This window comes from Oncorhynchus masou, unplaced genomic scaffold (genome assembly GCF_036934945.1).
Source record: "Oncorhynchus masou masou isolate Uvic2021 unplaced genomic scaffold, UVic_Omas_1.1 unplaced_scaffold_2011, whole genome shotgun sequence".
Taxonomy (NCBI): Eukaryota; Metazoa; Chordata; class Actinopteri; order Salmoniformes; family Salmonidae; genus Oncorhynchus; species Oncorhynchus masou.
In genome coordinates, this window is record NW_027008500.1 from 43,291 (window position 1) to 65,453 (window position 22,163).

The 22,163-nt window shown below is 43.3% G+C and overlaps 1 protein-coding gene across 1 annotated transcript; it reads right to left on the reverse strand.

The window, feature by feature from the left end:
- Positions 1-332: 332 nt before the first annotated feature.
- Positions 333-22,159, reverse strand: LOC135532756 (RNA polymerase-associated protein RTF1 homolog). The gene is made up of 17 exons (XM_064960200.1): positions 21,963-22,159; positions 20,780-20,911; positions 20,343-20,507; positions 19,759-19,952; positions 17,491-17,626; positions 14,999-15,255; positions 14,529-14,706; positions 13,901-13,983; positions 13,428-13,515; positions 12,999-13,106; positions 11,185-11,262; positions 10,844-10,965; positions 8,696-8,753; positions 5,898-5,972; positions 5,215-5,437; positions 1,151-1,471; positions 333-1,000 (listed from the first exon to the last, which is right to left on the reverse strand). Exons 1-16 carry the CDS (start codon positions 22,044-22,046, stop codon positions 1,365-1,367), a joined length of 2,088 nt encoding a protein of 695 aa, XP_064816272.1. The 5' UTR covers positions 22,047-22,159; the 3' UTR covers positions 333-1,000; positions 1,151-1,364.
- Positions 22,160-22,163: the final 4 nt, after the last annotated feature.

The window sequence follows — 22,163 nt, forward strand, 5'->3', positions numbered from 1 at the left end:
AGACCCGGCCTTGGTCAGCATTCCCAGCAACTGATGTCAACCGCCTCATGGGATCGAACCCCCCACAAAAAAGAAGCTAACTAGCTAGTAGTCAATCTTTCCAATAGACTCAACATTTTCCAAAACAACAAACTTCGCCCCAAACAACAAACCGAGTGCCGCCATTTTCCTCAACAGGGTAGCTATTTGTTGAACTTTTGTCAGTTGATTAACTTGAAAGATCTTTACATTTTCACTATTGGAACCCTGTTACAAATAAGGGAATAGGGAAGATTTAGAGAGACACACTCATTCACTCGTTGGGATAGTTCATTGGGGAGCGAGACAAAACAGAAACCAAACGGTACGAAACCCCTCTTTTATTCTGCCTCACTCCAAACTGTATCATATACATATGGCATGCCACATCAATACAGGAACTGACTAAGTACACAATCGATAACACTGAGAATCTGCTCTGAAAATGGGAGGCAACAAAAAGCAACAGAAAAAAACTAGAGATTAAAAGAAAAGATCCATGAAAATAGATTAATCTGTTTCTTTTTGTAGACTTGGGTGACAGTCTAAGAGGCTAAAAAGGGGTGAAGTTTCCCCCTAGCTACAGATCTAGAATCAGTTTCTCCAAACCTCAACCGTTAGCGGTTGACCAATCCAGTCTGTTGTTGATGGGGAAAAACCAGATTCAGTATTTCAACAAATCTAAGTCTTACAAGACAATGTCCTTTCACAAGCAATGTGCCCCGGACACCAAAAGGAGTGAACTTCAGATCCGTATGAGGGAGAACCAACGTAAGATTTATTTATAAAAATTTAAAAAAAAACGTAGAAATAACCAGAAAAAAAGAAAAAACAATTCAAAAGTACGATTTTGCACATAAAAATTAAAAGGTGGACAACTTTCTTCAAAGAGAGAAAAGTAGCCTTCTCTTAATATTTCCTACCAGTTTTAAAATGGAGTCTCTAGTGTACACACACTCTGTCCCCTCTCACACACACTTACCTCACACACCTCACACACTTACCTCACACACACACACTTACCTCACACCCACACACACACACACACTTACCTCACACCCACACACACACTTACCTCACACCCACACCCACTTACCTCACACCCACACACCTCACACCCACACACACTTACCTCACACACACTTACCTCACACCCACACACACTTACCTCACACCCACACACACAGGTAGAATGGCCAACCAACACATGCAGGTGGTTCTGACTGACTGAGGGGTTAGGCTATTAGATCATTAGACCAAGCCCCCTCTTTCTGTAGTTCATTAGACCACGGCCCTTCCTCTTCCTGTAGTTCATTAGACCAAGCCCTTCCTCTTCCTGTAGTTCTTTAGATCAAGCCCCTCCTCTTCTTGTAGTCCTCCAGGTTGAGAGACCTACGTGGAGCACCGTCCTTCACTGCCAGTGTGTTGGCGCTCACTGACAGAGACTTGGCTTCTGAAACACACCAGAGGAACAGCATTACTAGGACACATCCTGTTACAGCTCAGGGTGAAGTTGTCCCTTAGACGCTGACCTTGAATCAGTGCAGCTCCCCCTCCCCCCCCTCACTATGGTTAACGTTGGGATTATGGGAGCTGATCCCAGATCTGTACCTCGGGAAAACGTCACGATGGAGGGGCATACTAAAACGCAGGATCAAGACAGCTAACCGGCCTAAATATTCTGAAATAGCTTGAGATTTTTTAGAAAAGCTTGAAATTGGCCTAATGGACTCAAACAAACTTTATTATAAAAAAAAAATAAAATAATAATAATAATAATAATAATCTGTTAATTCTGATTTATCGAAGTTAGCTGGCTAACTAATGATGATAATCTTTCCATTTCAAGACGATTCGATAAATATCTTTATACATGGGGCTCCGATACAATACAGGAACCACACGTTTAGTTTCAATAGATTAGATAAATATCTTTATACCAGTTGTAGTCGGAAGTTTTACATACAGCCGTGGCCAAAAGTTTTGAGAATGACACAAATATTCATTTCCACAAAGTTTGCTGCTTCAGTTGTCTTTAGATTATTTTTTGTCAGATGTTACCATGGATACTGAAGTATAATTACAAGCATAATTACAATGATTCCAAGCACCACCCTCCTTTTGAAGCTTCCAGTCTGTTATTCAAACTCCATCAGCATGACAGATTGTCCTCGTCAACACTCACACCTGTGTTAACGAGAGAATCACTGACATGATGTCAGCTGGTCCTTTTGTGGCAGGGCTGAAATGCAGTGGAAATGTTTTTTTGGGGGGATTCAGTTCATTTCCATGGCAAAGAGGGACTTTGCAATTCATTGCGATTCATCTGATCACTCTTCATAACATCCCGGCAAATTGCCATCAAACAAACTGAGGCAGCAGACTTTGTGAAAAACTTTTGGCAACGTCTGTACACCTTAGCCAAAGACATTTAAACTTTTCGCAATTCCTGACATTTAATCCTAGTAAAAATTCCCTGTCTTAGGTCAGTTAGGATCACCACTTTATTTTAAGAATGTGAAATGTCAGAATAATAGTAGATTTATTTCAGCTTTTATTTCTTTCATCACATTCCCAGTGGGTCAGAAGTTTACATACACTCAATTAGTATTTGGTAGCATTGTCTTTAAATGGTTTAACTTGGGTCAAACGGTTCAGGTAGCCTTCCACAAGCTTCCCACAATAAGTTGGGTGAATTTAGGCCCATTCCTCCTGACAGAGCTGGTGTAACTGAGTCAGGTTTGTAGGCCTCCTTGCTCATGCTTTTTCAGTTCTGCCCACAAATGTTCGATAAGATGCACTAACATTTGTTGCACAAACACATTTTCTAATTTCCATTCAAATCTGCTGCTGATGGTCATGAGCAGAGCCTCTCTGAGCTGTGTGTCTGAGCTGTGATCACTGATCTACACACAATACCCCATAATGTCAAAGTGGAATTAGGTTTTCATTAAATTAATTTTAAAAAATGAAGAAAAAAACAAACAAAACACTGAAATGTCTTGAGTCAAGAAGTATTCAACCTCCGTTTTGGCCTAAATAAGTTCAGGAGTAAAAATGATCCTTAACAAGTCACAACTGATTTCGTAGAAAATAGTGCTTTCTCCGGCAGGGTTGTGGGTTCGATTCCCACGGGGGACCAGTATTTTTTTTTTAAGTATGAAAATGTACTCACTACTGTCTCTCTGGATAAGAGCGTCTGCTCAATGACATTAAATAGATACACTATATACCGTTCAAAAAGTTTGGGGTCATTTAGAAATGCACTTGTTTTTGGAGAGAGAAAAAAAAAGCACATTTTTGTGTCCATTAAAATAACATCAAATTGATCAGAAACACAGTGTAGACATTGTTAATGTTGTAAATGACTATTGTAGCTGGAAATGGCAGATTTTTTTATGGAATATCTACAGAGGCCCATTATCAGCAACATTCACTCGTGTTCCAATGGCGCATTGTGTTAGCTAATCTAAGTTTATAATTTTAAAAAGGATAATTGATCATTAGAAAGCCCTTTTGCAATTATGTTAGCACAGCTGAAAATTTATGTGCTAATTAAAGAAGCAATAAAACTGGCCTTCTTTAGACTAGTTGAGCATCAGCATTTGTGGGTTTAGATTACAAGCTCAAAATGGCCAGAAACAAAGTACTTTTTTCTGAAAGTCGTCAGTCTATTCTTGTTCTGAGAAATGAAGGCTATTCCATGCGAAAAATTGCCAAGAAACTGAAGATCACGTTCAACGCTGTGTACCACTCCCTTCACAGAACAGCACAAACTGGCTCTAACCAGAATAGAAAGAGAAGTGGGGAGGCCCCGGTGCACAACTGAGCAAGAGGGCAAGTACATTAGAGAAACAGATGCCTCACAAGTCCTCAACTGGCAGCTTCATTAAATAGTACCACTAAAAACACCCGTCACAACTTCAACAGTGAAGAGGCGACTCCAGGATTCCCTAATCAATCTAAACACAATACCCCATAATGACGTCACAATACCCCATAATGACGTCACAATACCCCATAATGACGTCACAATACCCCATAATGACGTCACAATACCCCATAATGACAAATTGAAAACAGGTTTTCAGAAATGTATGCACATTTATTAAAAATAAAAAACAGAAATACCTCATTTACATAAGTATTCAGACCCTTTACTCAGTACTTTGTTGAAGCACCTTTGGCAGCGATTACAGCCTTGAGTCTTCTTGGGTATGATGCTACAAGCTTGGCACACCTGTATTTGGGGAGTTTCTCCCTTCCTTCTCTGCAGATCCTCTCAAGCTCTGTCAGGTTGGTTGGGGAGTGTCGCTGCACAATTATTTTCAGGTCTCTCCAGAGATGTTTAATTGGGTTCAAGTCTGGGCTCTTGCTGGGCCACTCAAGGACATTGAGACTTATCCTGAAGTTGTCTTGGCTGTGTGCTTTGTGTCGTTGTCCTGATGGAAAGTGAACCTTCGCCCCAGTCTGAGGTACTGAGCAAGCTTTCATCAAGGATCTCTCTGCACTTTCATCTTTCCTTCAATCTTGACTAATCTCCAGCGCTGAAAAACATCCCCACAGCATGATGCTGCCACCACCATGCTTCACTGTAGGGATGGTGCCAGGTTTCCTCCAGACGTGACGCTTGGCATTCAGGCCAAAGAGTTCAATCATGGTTTCATCAGATCAGAGAATCTTGTTTCTCATGGTCTGAGAGTTCTTTAGGTGCTTTTTGGCGAACTCCAAGCAGGCTGTAATGGAGGCCACTTTTCAGTAAAAGGCACGTCTGGCCAATCTACCATGAAGGTCTGATTGGTGGAGAGCTGCAGAGATGGTTGTCCTTCTGGAAGGTTCTCCCATCTCCTTCCAGACACTGGAGCTCTGTCAGAGTGACCATCGGGTTCTTGGTCACTTTCCTGACAAAGGCCCTTCTCCCCCGATTGCTCAGTTTGGCCAGATGGCCAGCTCTTGGTGGTTCCAAACTTCTTCTATTTAACAATGACGGAAGCCACTGTGACATTGGGGACTGACGCATAATCGATGAATTTTTACATTCCTAATGCACTGATGCTGCTTTGTAGTATACCATATACTTATATATGGTCTAGCAGCACCACGACCGAACCCACATCAAAAATTGAACAATCCCCCTGGAGACGGGGGTTCGACCCGTGAACCCACCACTTTGTGCTCGTTACATATGAACTTCACCTGCGTTGGGAACCTGTAGGTCAATCTTGACGTCAAAGTCGTGAACTTTAAAGAGGTCCTCTGATAGGTCGCTGGTGTTCTTAGTCGGGTCGATGACTTTCAGAGCAGCCTGTCCTGCTCCCCTGCCCATCTCGAACTCCAAGTCCATCTCTTTGCCTGACCCTTCTCCGTACTTCTCATTGAGGTGTTGGAGGATAGCTGCATGGACTGAAGGGTCTCTGGCCTGCCAAAACACAAACAGACAGACACACAAGTTAATCTGAATATTATAATATTATACAGCATGGCTGCATCCCAAATGGCACCCTACATAGAGACTTACGTTAGACAACTTGGTAGAGAGCCAGAGAGCGACAGAGCGAGAGCGACAGAGAACGAGAGCGAGAGAGACAGAGAGCGAGAGAGACAGAGAGCGAGAGAGACAGAGAGCGAGAGAGACAGAGAGCGAGAGAGACAGAGAGACAGAGACTTACGTTAGACACCATGGTAGACAGACAGACAGAGACTTACGTTAGACAACATGGTAGACAGACAGACAGAGACTTACGTTAGACAACATGGTAGAGAGCCAGAGAGAGACTTACGTTAGACACCATGGTAGACAGACAGAGACTTACGTTGGACACCATGGTAGACAGACAGAGACTTACGTTGGACACCATGGTAGACAGACAGAGACTTACATTGGACACCATGGTTGGTTTGCACTGCCGTCTAGTAAACGGGTCCATCTGCATCTTGGCATTCTGTCCTTCAGCCTGAAAGAGAAATAGTATATATAATATAGTCATAATAATAATTACAAATGTAACGTAACAATGAGTCGTAATAAGCAATAGAATATAAATGTACACTGAATAAAAATATAAACTCAACATGTAAAGTGTTGGTCCCATGAGCTGAAATAAAAGATCCCAGAAATGTTCCATATTAGCACATAAAGCTCATTTCTCTCAAATTCTGTGCACAAATGTGTTTACATCCCTGTTACTGAGCACTTCTCCTTTGTCAAGATAACCCATCCCACCTGACAGGTGTGGCATAATCAAGAAGCAGATTTAACAGCATGATCATTATACAGGTGCACCTTGGGCAGGGGACAATAAAATGCCATTCTAAAATGTGCAGTTATGTCACAAAACACAATGCCACAGATGTCTCAAGTTTTTGAGGGGAGCGTTGCAATAACCCATCTACCTGACAGGTGTGGCAAATCAAGAAGATGATTAAACAGCATGAACACAGGTGCACCTCAAAATTAAATGTTACATGCGCTGATATAATAATACATAATAATAATAATAATAATAATAATACAGCAGGTGTTACAGTGAAATGCTTCCTGACAAGCCCTTAACCAACAATGCAGTTAAAACCTCTTAAAGAGGGTATGAATTTTTTCAGCTTTTTGTTAAAAAAATCACGCAAAATTTCAACGTCCTGCTACTCAGGAATATAGTATATGCATATGATTAGTATGTGTGGATAAAAAGACACTCTGAAGTTTATAAAACTGGTTAAATCATGTCTGTGACTATAACAGAACGTGTGTAGCAGGCAAAACACCAAGGAAAACTGTTCACAAAAAAACAAAAACAAAATATCCCTTCGCCAGTTCTCTGTATTGTCTATGGTACGGGAAAATAGATAGCGCCCCGTTTACAGTTCCTACAGATTCCACACGATGTCGCCAGTGTTGGGAATTGGGTTGAAGTTAATCCTTGGTGAAATGAGGAATAGGCACTTCCTGTCATCGGGGGAAGTTATGAAAGAGAGAATATGGACCATGATTTCAAGACTTGCTGCTGTTGAATACAGATCGCCCCGTGATCAATTTGATCGATTATTAACGTTTACTAATACCTAAAGTTGGATTACAAAAGTAGTTTGAAGTGTTTTGTCAAAGTTTATAGGCAACTTTTTTAATTTAAAAAAAATGACGTTGCGCTTTGGAAAGCTGTTTTTTCCTGGATCACATGGGCTTCATAAATGGACATTTTGGGTATACAAGGACCGATTTAATCTAAAAAAAAGACCCAATTGTGATGTTTATGGGACATATAGGAGTGCCAACAAAGAAGCTCGTCAAAGGTAATGAATGTTTTATATTTTATTTCTGCGTTTTGTGTAGCGCCGGCTACGCTAATTCTTTTGTTTACGTCCCCTTCAGGTATTTCGGGGTGTTGCATGCTATCAGATAATAGCTTCTCATGCTTTCGCCGAAAAGCATTTTTAAAATCTGACATGTTGGCTAGATTCACAACGAGTGTAGCTTTAATTGAGTACCCTGCATGTGTGTTTTAATGAAAGTTTGAGTTTTATCGAGTACTATTAGTTGTCACTCTGAAATTTCCCCTGATGTTGATCCCTGTACAGGGACAGCAGCCATAACTACTGAACGCAAATAAACTGAATATAAAGAAAAAAATAGAACAATAAATAATTAAGGCGCAACTATAAAATAGTAGCTAGGGACAAAAGGCCACTAAAATGTGCAGTTTTGTCACACAACACAATGCCACAGAAGTTTCATGTTGAGGGAGTGTGCAATTGGCACGCTGACTGCATGAATGTCCACCAGAGCCGTTGCCAGATCATTGAATGTTCATTTCTCTACCATAAGCCGCCTCCAACGTAATTTTAGAGAGTTGAGCAGTACGTCCAACCAGCCTCACAACAGCAGACCATGTGTATGGCATCGTGTGGGCGAGCGGTTTGCTGATGTCAACGTTGTGAACAGAGTGCCCCATGGTGGCGGTGAGGTTATGATATGGGCAGGCATAAACTACGGACAACGAACACAATTGCATTTTATCGATGGCAATTTGAATGCAGAGAGATACCGTGACGAGATCCTGTTGTCGTGCCATTCAACCACCGCCGTCACCTCATGTTTCAGCATGATAATGCACGGCCCCATGTCGCAAGGATCTGGACACAATTCCTAGAAGCTGAAAATGTCCCAGTTCTTCCATGGCCTGCATTACTCACAAGACGCGTCACCCATTGAGCATGTTTGGGATGCTCTGGATCGACGTGTGACAGCGTATTCCAGTTCCCGCCAATATACAACAACTTCACACAGCCATTGAAGAGGAGTGGGACAACATTCCACAGACCACAATCAACAGCCTGATCAACTTTATGTGAAGGAGATGTATGGTGCAAACGGTGGTCATACCAGATAGTGACTGGTTTTCTGAACCACACCCCTATTTTGTTTAAGGTATCTGTGACCAACAGATGCATATCTGTATTCCCAGTCATGTGAAATCCAAAGATAAGGGCCTCATGAATTTATTTTAAATTGACTGATTTTCTCATATGAACTGTAACTCAGTAAAATATTTTAAATTGTTGCATGTTGCGTTTATATTTTTTGTTCAGTATATTTATAACAAAACCAAAACTTTAACGGATTAAAAACATAATTGCGCTGCGATGACAGGTATTTAGTTCAGATGGAGGCTGGGATACTTACGACTAGAGCCTTCTCAGACTCCACGATGTTCCAGCTACGATTCCTCTGGTTGATGTAGCTGGAGGAGACAGATGGACAGAGAGGTTTAGATACATTCGGAGAAAACAGATGGAGGTTATTCGGAAAAAGTATTCAAACCCCTTGACTTTCTCCACTTTGTTACGTTACAGCCTTATTCTAAAATAATTAATCAATCTACACACAATACCCAATAATAACAAAAGCAAAAAAACATTATTTTTTTTAGAATGTTTTATTTAAAAAAAATCTCAAACTGAAACATCACATTTCCATAAACATTCAGACCCTTTACTCAGTACTTTGTTGAAGCACCATAGGTAGCGATTACAGCCTCCAGTCTTCTTGGGTATGACGCTACCTGCTTGGCACACCTGTATTTGGGGAGTGTCTCCACGTTCTTCTCTGCAGATCCTCTCCAGCTCTGTCAGGTTGGATGGGGAGCGTCGCTGTACAGCTATTTTCAGGTCTCTCCAGAGATCCAAGTCCAGGCTCTGGCTGGGCCACTCAAGGACATTCAGACTTGTCCCGAAGCCACTCCTGCATTGTCTTGGCTGGGTGCTTCGGGTCGTTTCTTGTTGGAAGGTGAACCGTTGCCCCAGTCTGAGGTCCTGAGCAAGTTTTCTTCAAGAATCTCTCTGCACTTTGCTCCGTTCATCTTTCCCCCCAATCCTGACTAGTCTCAGTCCCTGCCGCTGAAAAACATCCCACAGCATGATGCTGCCACCACCATGCTCCACTGTAGGGATGGTGCCTGGTTTCCTCCAAACGTGTACACTTCGCATTCAGGCCAACGAGTTCAATCTTGGTTTCATCAGATCAGAGAATCTTGTTTCTCATGGTCAGAGTCCTTTAGATGTCATTTGGTAAACTCCAAGCGGACTGTCATGTGCCTTTTACTGGGGGGTGGCTTCCGTTCGGCCAATCTAACATAAAGGCCTGATTGGTGGAGTGCTGCAGAAATGGTTGTCCTTCTGGAAGGTCCTCTCATCTCCACAGAGGAACCCAGGAGCTCTCTCAGAGTGACCATCGGGTTCTTGATCATCTCCCTGACCATGACCCTTCTCCCCCGATTGCTCAGTTTGGCCGGGTGGCCAGCTCTAGGAAGAGTCTTGGTGGTTCTAAACATCTTCCATTTAAGAATGGAGGCCACGGTGTTCTTGGGGACCTTCAATGCTGCAGACATTTGCTTGGTACCCTTCCCTAGATCTGTGCCTCGACACAATCCTGTCTCTGAGCTCTACGGACAATTATTTCGACCTCATGGTTTGGTTTTTGCTCTGACATGCACTGTGAACTGTGGGACCTTATATAGACAGGTGTGTGTCTTTCCAAATCATGTCCAATCAATTGAATTTACCTCAAGTGGACTCCAGTCAAGTTGTAGAAACATCAAGGATGATCAATGGAAACAGGATGCACCAGAGCTCAATTTCGAAATCTCATAGCAAAGGGTCTAAATATTTATGTAAATAAGGTATCTTATTTGTAATAAATGTACAAACATTTCTAAAAACCTGTTTTCACTTTGTCATTATGGGATATTGTGATGTCATTATGGGGTATTGTGTGATGAGTTTGATATTCCTTTAAAATAAATATAGGTTCTTATTCTGGTGACATGGTGATCGATGCTTGGCTGCCGTTGAACAAATATTCTCGCTCTTATCCATAACAATCTCATCATATAGGCTAGCCATGCCGCACCGGTTGTTGTAAAACAGATTAAAGGGATAATCACTGCGCCAGTTAGCAGTTAGCGCCAGTTAGCAGTTAGCGCCAGTTAGCAGTTAGCGCCAGTTAGCAGTTAGCGCCAGTTAGCAGTTAGCGCCAGTTAGCAGTTAGCGCCAGAAACGACCTTCAAACTGCACGCAGATACATAAAATAGTATCCACGAGTTCATCTGACTCCGGGTAAGTTGCAAAATATCCCGTTTAACGTGTTGTGAGGATGACATTTAATTCAATGTTTCTTCATTTAAAAAAAAAAACATTGTAAAAGTGAGGTTTACCTAAAATTGGATCTTACTATACAAACATTGCTATGTACTACATTCATCACCCCCCCTCAAAGACTCTAAATAAATGAAGTTCATTATAATAAAAAATATAATATGATTATTGTGTTTACCTGATGGCAGAGATGTTTTTGGTTCTCTGTCTGTCCAGATGCTCGGCCCTCTCCTCCAACTCATTCAGCTGGTCCTGGATCTCTTTGGCTCGGTCTCCTTCTCCACTCTCCTCAGCCATGGCCTGGAAGAAGACAAGTCAAGTTCATTTGTCCTGCAACAGGATACACATGGTACGCAGGACAATGAAATGCTGACCTGCAGGTTCAAGGTGAACACCATATGAACAATAAATGGAATCAGAAAATGTAACTCTATGGAATCAACAGTGTACACACACACACATTAAAGCACACACACACACCGTACCCACACCGTACCCAGGAGATGTTAATTTATCTACCTTATCTTTGAGTAGTGATGTTTTCTTCATGGCGTAGTTGGAAGGAGCCTTTCTGAATCTGTCTTTCTCTTTAACAATCTGTGGATCAACCGACAAGGTCAAAGTTCAACACTGTAATGAACATCATTAATACGGTACAGAATAGGTATGACCGGGAAATAAGCCTGAACAAATGAGACCAATATTAATGCCAATGGCACCCTATGCACCCTATTCCCTGGGGCGGCAGGGTAGCCTAGTGGTTAGAGTGTAGAGGTGGCAGGGTAGCCTAGTGGTTAGAGTGTAGAGGAGGCAGGGTAGCCTAGTGGTTAGAGTGTAGAGGCGGCAGGGTAGCCTAGTGGTTAGAGTGTAGAGGTGGCAGGGTACCCTAGTGGTTAGAGTGTAGAGGTGGCAGGGTAGCCTAGTGGTTAGAGTGTAGAGGTGGCAGGGTAGCCTAGTGGTTAGAGTGTAGAGGTGGCAGGGTAGCCTAGTGGTTAGAGTGTAGAGGTGGCAGGGTAACCTAGTGGTTAGAGTGTAGAGGCGGCAGGGTGGCCTAGTGGTTAGAGTGTAGAGGAGGCAGGGTAGCCTAGTGGTTAGAGTGTAGAGGAGGCAGGGTAGCCTAGTGGTTAGAGTGTAGAGGTGGCAGGGTAACCTAGTGGTTAGAGTGTAGAGGAGGCAGGGTAGCCTAGTGGTTAGAGTGTAGAGGAGGCAGGGTAGCCTAGTGGTTAGAGTGTAGAGGAGGCAGGGTAGCCTAGTGGTTAGAGTGTAGAGGAGGTAGGGTAGCCTAGTGGTTAGAGTGTAGAGGTGGCAGGGTAGCCTAGTGGTTAGAGTGTAGAGGAGGCAGGGTGGCCTAGTGGTTAGAGTGTAGAGGCGGCAGGGTAGCCTAGTGGTTAGAGTGTAGAGGTGGTAGGGTAGCCTAGTGGTTAGAGTGTAGGGGCGGCAGGTAGCCTAGTGGTTAGAGTGTAGAGGAGGCAGGGTAGCCTAGTGGTTAGAGTGTAGAGGAGGCAGGGTAGCCTAGTGGTTAGAGTGTGGAGGAGGCAGGGTAGCCTAGTGGTTAGAGTGTAGAGGAGGCAGGGTAGCCTAGTGGTTAGAGTGTAGGGGCGGCAGGTAGCCTAGTGGTTAGAGTGTAGAGGAGGCAGGGTAGCCTAGTGGTTAGAGTGTAGAGGAGGCAGGGTAGCCTAGTGGTTAGAGTGTAGAGGAGGCAGGGTAGCCTAGTGGTTAGAGTGTAGAGGAGGCAGGGTAGCCTAGTGGTTAGAGTGTAGAGGAGGCAGGGTAGCCTAGTGGTTAGAGTGTAGAGGTGGCAGGGTAGCCTAGTGGTTAGAGTGTTGGACTAGTAACCGAAAGGTTGCAAGTTTGAATCCCCGAGCTGACAAGGTACACACCTGTCGTTCTGCCCCTGAACAGGCAGTTAACCCACTGTTCCTAGGCCGTCATTGAAAATAATAATTTGTTCTTAACTGACTTGCCTAGTAAAATAAAGGTAAAATAAAAATGTAGTGCACTACTTTAGACCAGAGCCCTATAAAGTGCACTACTTTAGACCAGAGCCCTATAAAGTGCACTACTTTAGACCAGAGCCCTATAAAGTGCACTACTTTAGACCAGAGCCCTATAAAGTGCACTACTTTAGACCAGAGCCCTATAAAGTGCACTACTTTAGACCAGAGCCCTATTCCCTATATAGTGCACTACTTTAGACCAGAGCCCTATTCCCTATATAGTGCACTACTTTAAACCAGAGGTCTATGGGCCCTACATAAGGAATATGGTCCCTGGTCTAAAGTAGTGCACTATATAGGGAAATAAGGTGATATTTGAGATGGCCGGATACTTACGTCCTCGATGTCTTTGTCGTTGAATTTGTAGTTACAGGCCTCTTTGATGGCCTGCTCCTTCTTATTGATCTCATCTAGAGTAGGAACCTGCATACTGGCTATGATCATCTGTAGACAGAGAGCAAAAACATCAAGAGACTCTGCTCTCCGACAGGCCCGACGTAACCCGGTATAACAGAACCCTGTTTCTCAACGAGACACCCATCGAAGATCCACAACATTCATCTTTCCCAGTCACTTTGGATATTGCCTTGTCTATTGTTACAAATATTGCTGTCTACCAGGAGGAGGAGTTCAAGCTCCTCTATCCAGAATCAGCATGTTCCCACTGGCACTTCCTCAAGTCAACCATCCAACCAACCAGAAATCTCAATTTCCCACTTCCTCAAGTCAACCATCCAATCAGCATGCTCCTTCCAGTCAACTCACCGCCTCCTTCCACTTCATGAATTCGTTTTCTGTGAACTCCTGATTGGACACAAACTCCAGTCTGAAGACTCGGGTATCACCACCATGCCTAGAGGAGAGAGATTATGGGACAGAGGGCACAGAGAAACCGTCACAGACAAAGAGACAGAAATAGCGAAACGGGAAGAGAGGAGGAGAGAAACAGGAAGAGAGAAGGAGAGAGAAACAGGAAGAAGAGAAGCCAAGGGTAGTAGCAGGTAAGAGGAGAGAGAAACAGGAAGAGGAGGTGGAGAGAAACAGGAAGAGGTGGAGAGAAACAGGAAGAGGAGGTGGAGAGAAACAGGAAGAAGAGAAGCCAAGGGTATTAGCAGGTAAGAGGAGAGAGAAACAGGAAGACGAGAAACAGGAAGAAGAGGTGGAGAGAAACAGGAAGAAGAGAAGCAAAGGGTAGTAGCAGGTAAGAGGCGAGTAGTTTTAAATGAAGGATCTCGTACTGTAACTGTAGTCCTTTGTTCGTCCGGGTCGTTCCCAACTGGTACACTTTAGCCGTCTCTACCACGTCAACTATTTCAGCCACCTTATCACAGGGAATTACAAGAAATACTCATTATTGAACAGAACTGAAAATATCAAAGTTAAATAGGAATAAGTTTCCCAGACACGGAGATTCACCATTGAGCATGATTTTTAGCCTAGGACCAGGTTTAAACATGCACTCAAGCTATTTTTTTTTTTTAAATAACTTTTACTATTGTAAATAATATCCCACGAATTAATACAGTAATGTACACACACATAAGGGTAAAGAAAATATGTTTTGACCAAAATAGTTTTTTTTCTTTTCGTTTTTGTTTTTTGACACAAGTGCAAACTTCAAGGAGTAGTAGGCCGGTGCCCTCTGATGTCATCAGCCTCCATCTTGCCTGAGGAACAAAAGGGGAGCAATAGAGAACCCCCCCCCCCCACCCCCACCCCCATGCCATGCCATGAGGATACCTGGACCACCTATTGAGATGTGCTTTTTGTTCAGTAAATCAGGTGATAAACGGGTTGAAAAGGAGAGTAGGGTAGGACTTTAAATCTGTCTCAGGGGAAACAGCCCCAATAAATGCATCTTGTTACCCTGTAAACCGGTTTGCTACTGCTGTTCCCGATGCCGATCCGTACGAAGCAGCCGCTGACCGTCTTCTGGAAGAACGGCATGTGGCACCAGCGCTCCAGTTTGTGTCGGGACAGACGGACGCGGTTCAGCTCGTCTGGCAGTGACACGGGCTGAGACTTTGGTGGCGTCTCCTCTTTCCTGAAAACGTCCCGAGACAGGAAACATAGAAACACTGGTCACTGATCCTTGGTCAAGCAGAAAGGTTTCAAATAGTTTTTTTTTTTTTATTAAAAAAGCTACAAGGTTACTGAAATGGGATTTCTTAGACTAACTAATTCTTGAAGACCAAATTCAACATAAAGTAATTTAGACCTATTAAGGAACTACTAATTTGCAGTGTTTAACATTGAGCTCCAGTACTACCAGGAACACTAATATTTTTTGTATTTTTTTTTTTTAATCAACCCACAGCTGATGGATAGATACTCACTCTTCGTCTTCGGAATAAGATGAAGAGCGTGAACTGCGATCGCTCTTTACTGAGGATTTGTCTTCATCATCCTCCTCTTCCTCCTCCTCGTCGTCAGAGTACACCTCGCTGGTCTTCAGGGGCTGCCGTTTCGCCAGGAGCTCCGCTGTCCTCGTTTTCTTCTTCTCTCTCTCCGCTTTCAGTTCCTCCATGGCCTGAGACTTTTTATCCAGCTTCTCATCCCGTTTAGTTCTCCGCTCCTTGTTGTGGGACATAACCTACAGGAGAATGTAGTCACAATGTACCTGGAAGGACTATGGAACACAATGTGGTGTGTTGTTTAAAAATATACAGCACATTGGGAAAGTATTCAAATGGACGTTTTCCACATTTTGTTACGTTACAGCCTAATTCTAAAATGGATTAAATAATTTATCCCTCATCAATCTACACACAATACCCCATAATGGCAAAGCAGAAACAGATTTTTAGAAATTATAGCCAATGTATTAAAAATTATGTAAATAATAATAATAATAAATATATATGTGCAGCGATGCTCCCCATCCAACCTGACAGAGCTTAAGAAGATCTGTAGAGAAGAATGGGAGAAACTCCCCAAATACAGGTGTGCCAAGCTTCGTGCGTCATACCCAAGAAGAGTTGAGACGGTAATCGCTGTCAAAGGTGCTTCAACAAAGCACTGAGTAAAAGGTCTGAATACTTATGTAAATGTGATATTTCTAAAAACCTGCTTTTGCTTGGTCATTATGGGGCATTGTGATGTCATTATGGGGCATTGTGATGTCATTATGGGGCATTGTGTGTAGATTGCTGAGTAACAAACAATGTAATCCATTTTAGAATAAGGCTGTAACGTAACAAAATGTGGAAAACGTCAAGGGGTCTGAATACTTTTCAAATGCACTGTACTTTCACACATGTGCTGCTGCTAATATGTTCTTTATTTTACTCTTATTATTATCTATCCAGATGTCTAGTCACTTTACCCTGTCTTCATGTCCATATCTACCTCAAATACCTTCTTATTATCTATCCTGATGCCTAGTCACTTTACCCTGCCTTCACGTACATATCTACCTCAAATACCTTATTATTATCTATCCTGATGCCTAGTCACTTTACCCTGCCTTCATGTACATATCTACCTCAAATACCTTATTATTATCTATCCTGATGCCTAGTCACTTCACCCTGCCTTCATGTACATATCTACCTCAAATACCTTCTTATTATCTATCCAGATGTCTAGTCACTTTACCCTGCCTTCACGTACATATCTACCTCTAATACCTTATTATTATCTATCCTGATGCCTAGTCACTTTACCCTGCCTTCATGTACATATCTACCTCAAATACCTTATTATTATCTATCCTGATGCCTAGTCACTTTACCCTGCCTTCACGTCCATATCTACCTCAAATACCTTCTTATTATCTATCCAGAGGTCTAGTCACTTTACCCTGCCTTCACGTACACATCTACCTCAAATACCTTCTTATTATCTATCCTGATGTCTAGTCACTTCACCCTGCCTTCATGTCCATATCTACCTCTAATACCTTATTATTATCTATCCTGATGCCTAGTCACTTTACCCTGCCTTCACGTCCATATCTACCTCAAATACCTTATTATTATCTATCCAGATGTCTAGTCACTTTACCCTGCCTTCATGTACATATCTACCTCTAATACCTTATTATTATCTATCCTGATGCCTAGTCACTTTACCCTGCCTTCATGTACATATCTACCTCAAATACCTTATTATTATCTATCCTGATGCCTAGTCACTTTACCCTGCCTTCACGTCCATATCTACCTCAAATACCTTCTTATTATCTATCCAGAGGTCTAGTCACTTTACCCTGCCTTCACGTACACATCTACCTCAAATACCTTCTTATTATCTATCCTGATGTCTAGTCACTTCACCCTGCCTTCATGTCCATATCTACCTCTAATACCTTATTATTATCTATCCTGATGCCTAGTCACTTTACCCTGCCTTCACGTCCATATCTACCTCAAATACCTTATTATTATCTATCCTGATGCCTAGTCACTTTACCCTGCCTTCACGTCCATATCTACCTCAAATACCTTATTATTATCTATCCTGATGCCTAGTCACTTTACCCTGCCTTCACGTCCATATCTACCTCTAATACCTTATTATCTGTCCTGATGTCTAGTCACTTTACCCTGACCTTCACGTCCATATCTACCTCTAATACCTTATTATTATCTATCCTGATGCCTAGTCACTTTACCCTGCCTTCATGTACATATCTACCTCTAATACCTTATTATTATCTATCCTGATGCCTAGTCACTTTACCCTGCCTTCACGTACATATCTACCTCAAATACCTTATTATCTATCCTGATGTCTAGTCACTTTACCCTGCCTTCACGTCCATATCTACCTCAATACTCCTGCACAATGAGTCCTTAGAAATGTTTTCAGAAGATAAACTCACCACCTGCAGGTCCTGATGAGCCCGGTCTTCATGATGACCGGATGATCGCTCTCGCTTCTTCCGTTCTTCCTCGTCCTTCTTTTTCTTCTCCTCTTTCTCCTTCTTCTTCGCCGTCTTCAGTTTCTTTTTAATTTCAAATCTGATACAGAAGATGTTCGATTATGGGATATACATAGCAATAAATCAAGATATACATATCAAGGGCTAGTCATTCACTTAAAAAAATATTTTTATTTTATTTAACTAGGCAAGTCGGTTAAGAATATATTCTTATTTACAATGACGGCCTACCGGCCAAACCCGAGCGACGCTGGGCCAATTGTGCGCCGCCCTGTGGGACTCCCAATTACAGCTCCATTGGTGATACAGCCTGGATTCGAACCAGGGTGTCTGTAGTGACGCCTCTAGCACTGAGATGCAGTGCCTTAGACCGCTGTGGCACTTGGGAGCCCTCTCACAATCTACTGATCAGGCAATTAGGACAAATCACTGGGATTTACGACGTGTCTGTGGTGTGTTATTCAGGACTTATTATATTTTACCCCTTTTTCTCCCCTGTTTCGTGGTGTCCAATTGTTTTTTAGTAGCTACTATCTTGTCTCATCGCTACAACTCCCGTACGGGCTCGGGAGAGACGGAGGTTGAAAGTCATGCGTCCTCCGATACACAACCCAACCAAGCCGCACTGCTTCTTAACACAGCGCGCATCCCAACCCGGAAGCCAGCCGCACCAATGTGTCGGAGGAAACACCATGCACCCGGCCACCTTGGTTAGTGCACACTGCGCCCGGCCCGCCACAGGAGTCGCTGGTGCATGATGAGACAAGGATATCCCTACCGACCAAGCCCTCCCTAACCCGGGCGACGCTAGGCCAATTGTGCGTCGCCCAACGGACCTCCCGGTCGCGGCCGGTTACGACAGAGCCTGGGCGCGAACCCAGGGACTCTGATGGCACAGCTGGCGCTGCAGTACAGCGCCCTTAACCACCCGGGAGACCATTCAGGACTTTTAGAAATATGCGCACGCACACACACACACACACACACATACTGTGAGCAAAAAATATCAACGTAACATTGCAACAATTTCAAAGATGTTACCGAGTTACACCTCATAAGTAAATCTGTCAATAAAAATACATTCATTAGGCCCTAAATCTATGGGTTTCACATGACTGGGAATACACATATGCATCTGGAGGTCACAGAAAACTTTAACTAAATAATTGTAGGGTCGTGGGTCAGAAAACCACACAGGTTCTGCTGTGACCAACAGCATGCGACGGGAGATCTCCTTTGAGTTGATGAGGTCATGAATTATGGCCTGTAGAATGTTGTCCTGTTCCTTTTGAACATGTCGTCGTACACGTCGATCCAGAGCATCCCAAACATGCTCAACGGGTGACATGTCTGGTGAGTATGCAGGCCACGGAAGAACTGAGACATTTTCAGGATCCAGGAATTGTGTACAGATCCTTGCGACAAGGGGCTATGCAACATAAAATATGATTTGTTTTATTTTATTTAAACCTTTATTTAACTAGGAGAGTCAGTTAAGAACAAATTCTAATTCACAATGACGACCAAACCCGGGCGGCGCTGGGCAAATGGTACAGCCTGGATTCAAACCAGGGTCTGTAGTGATGCCACAAGCACCGAGATGCGGTGCCTTAGACCGCTGCGCCACTCGAGAATCCCTAAAGGCGATGGTGGTGAATGAATAACAACAATGGGCCTCGGGATTTAGTCAAGGCATCTCTGTGCATTCTAATTGCCATTGATCAAATGCAATTATGTGCCAATTCTCTAACACAACATTGGCAGTGGCCTATGGTAAAGAAATGAACATTCAAAATGGTGTTTTTATATTTTTGTTGAGCACACACACACCATCTCAGTCTCGACTCTCCGGCGCTACGACAGTCTCGACTCTCCGGCGCTACGACAGTCTCGACTCTCCGGCGCTACGACAGTCTCGCGCTCTCCGGCGCTACGACAGTCTCGACTCTCCTGCGCTACGACAGTCTCGACTCTCCGGCGCTACGACAGTCTCGACTCTCCGGCGCTACGACAGTCTCGACTCTCCTGCGCTACGACAGTCTCAGTCACAACTCTCCTGCTCATCCTAGTCTCACCTTATATTCTTCATATGAATAAATGAACGCGGGTCTGTACTCAAAGGATCACTTTTGCTTCTTAGTCCAGGACTAGGCTAAAGTTTGCATCCAGGAAACTGTCCCTTATAGTTCCAACTTCCTGAAGTAGTCTTACCTCCTCTTGAGCACCTCCCTCTTCTCTATCCTATTGAAGAGCTCCTGCTCCCTCTCCTTCTCCGTCATCTGCTCCAGACGAGCCCTGTCCTTCTCGTCTCCCATCAGGTCCTCTCCGTATTCGTCCCTGAAAACATCGTCCTCCGATGAGGATTCTGAGCTGGAGGCAGAGCTGTTGCTCTCGGAGTCAGACACCTCACCTGGAGGAAGAGACCATTACATTATAAGAAACCCCAAGAGAGATGTTTATCTCAACGTGTCTTTCTGCGATTCCACGTCTCCGATCACCTGGAAGACACCATTACATGGAGTTAGTTAGCATTATTAGTTGGTAGATACGCAAGAATCAAATGGTCAAATAAACCACTGGCAGCAATCAACAACTCTTGGGGTCTATCTCAATTAGTCTTTCAAAGATTCCTTGCATCCCATCTCCTTCTCAAGTGTATATAGAATGAGAAGATCCAAGGTCTCTCCCCTTGGGTCATCCTCTCCAATGTGTTTTTAGAAGGAGCCAAGGAGAGAGGATGAGAAGTATAGAGGAAAGAAGGAGGGGGGGGGGTGAGCCCGGGGTCTCAGGACAACGTACCCTCCTCGGGGGGCAGAACTGTCAGCTGAACTGTCTCCACCAGAACTACCGGACGATGCAGCTTTATGGACCCTCTTCTTCGCCGCCTCTTTCTTCTTCTCTGTTGTTGTCGGTTTCCCTGGCTTAACTTTCTTCTTGACTTTAGGACCACCGGCGGTCCACTAAGTGAAAACAACATACACAGAAAAATCAGTAAGCACAATGTTGTCACGTGGAGCATCAAGGACTGTATAAAAATATAGTGATAATAACATGACTCTTTCATGCCACCTAGTATAAGGGCTGGTTTCCTGGACCCAGGTCAAGCCTAGTCAGGGACTAAAACATTTTTCTAAAAATTTTTTTTGAAAAAACATCCTCAGTTGAGCTTGCTTCTTAGTACAGGAAACCAGCTCTAAGGAGTTCAACATAGATATAGAGAGGAGATTCATACCTCATCGTCGCTGTCTGATGTCTCAGAGTCTGATGAGGCTGCAGGCTTACTGACTGGCTGGTCATCCTGTTGGTTATCCTGCTGGTCATCCGAGTCCACCCTCTTCCTCTTGGTGGCCAGAGACAGAAGCTCCTGGGGGCCACAGGGCGAGAGAAAGGGGTTGAGTGCCTGAACTCCTGATACAGTAGATCAAACAGACAAAGTGGAGAAGCTGACATCCTATTATAAAAAATAGAGCCGGAAGCGCCTGGGTGCCACAGGGTGGGATACACAAGACAGAGGGGTAAGTTTAAAGCATGGGCGATTGTGTCTGAAAAGGCTGACACAGTGATAAGACAATGGGCAGGTAGAATAGTGGAGGAGTTTACCTACTGTACAACATATATATTTTCAATAGTTAATATGGATTGACTTATACAGGATGAATTCTGTATGGCCTGCTCAGAGGACAGCAGAACAGGTAAATGTTACATTTTTGTTGACTAAACCTTTACAGTATATTTAGAGGCTGTTGCATGTGTGGAAGCATAATAGTACTATAGTTTATCAGTCCCTCGCTTTTATTATGTAGTCTTATTTTACAGTGAGAAACTTAAAATGATTCTATTTTAATATGGTGCTGTGTAAAAAAAAAAAGAGCCATCATTGGGTAATATACCTCCCTGTTGAAGCTTGTGTCAACGTTTAACTGTATGTTTACCAAAACAAAATGTAATCAACAGGCCGAATTGTTGCTAGCTACCTAACTAAATTACTATCAGGCGATATAATAGCAAAGATAGCAAATTACCACCTTCACTGCTACATGTAAGGCTATGCTAAATCTACGATTGACATGTCTTTATAGCAACACCACTGGCTGTACAGAAACGGGACAGTCTATCGGACGCTAGCTGGTTAGCTAACATTAGCTAACTGTGTGTCAACATTTAACTTCAGCTGCGCCCCTTCGGGTCATGCAGAAAGATTGCGTTATAAATCCGTAGGTCACTGTATTATTTGACTTGCAAATTATGACAAATTATTGTCGTTGCCACATGATACTATAAACTGGAATTGAATAAAGCCAATAAAACGTCAGGCCTATGGCGCGGTGTAATCCTCCAAAACTCCTAGGCACAGCTAACATTACCTAGGTTGTCAACACCGAGAGCGGAAAAAAAACACATAGAAACCTCCTTACTTGATCTAAATTATCATCACTGGCACTATCTTCAGAGTCAGAGTCGATAACGACTCGACCTTTCCGTTTCTTTACATTCACCATGATTAAAGCTTTATGTTTCGTCTGTGGTGGCTGTTGAACTAAAACTCCGCAGTCCTCCACAACGGGCCGATATACAACTGAACATTGTCGCAACGACTAGAAAACAAGCGGAACTGA

What these genes read in the sequence shown, in the direction of transcription:
- LOC135532756 (XM_064960200.1), bottom strand. Translation starts at nt 22,046, where the DNA reads ATGGTGAATGTAAAGAAACGGAAAGGTCGAGTCGTTATCGACTCTGAC. An exon ending in TCATGAAGTGGAAGGAGGCG is followed by an intron (nt 13,107 to 13,427) that starts GTGAGTTGACTG and finishes CTCTGTCTACAG; the next exon opens with ATGATCATAGCCAGTATGCA. An exon ending in CCTACAGGTTCCCAACGCAG is followed by an intron (nt 1,472 to 5,214) that starts GTGAAGTTCATA and finishes GGTGTGTTTCAG; the next exon opens with AAGCCAAGTCTCTGTCAGTG.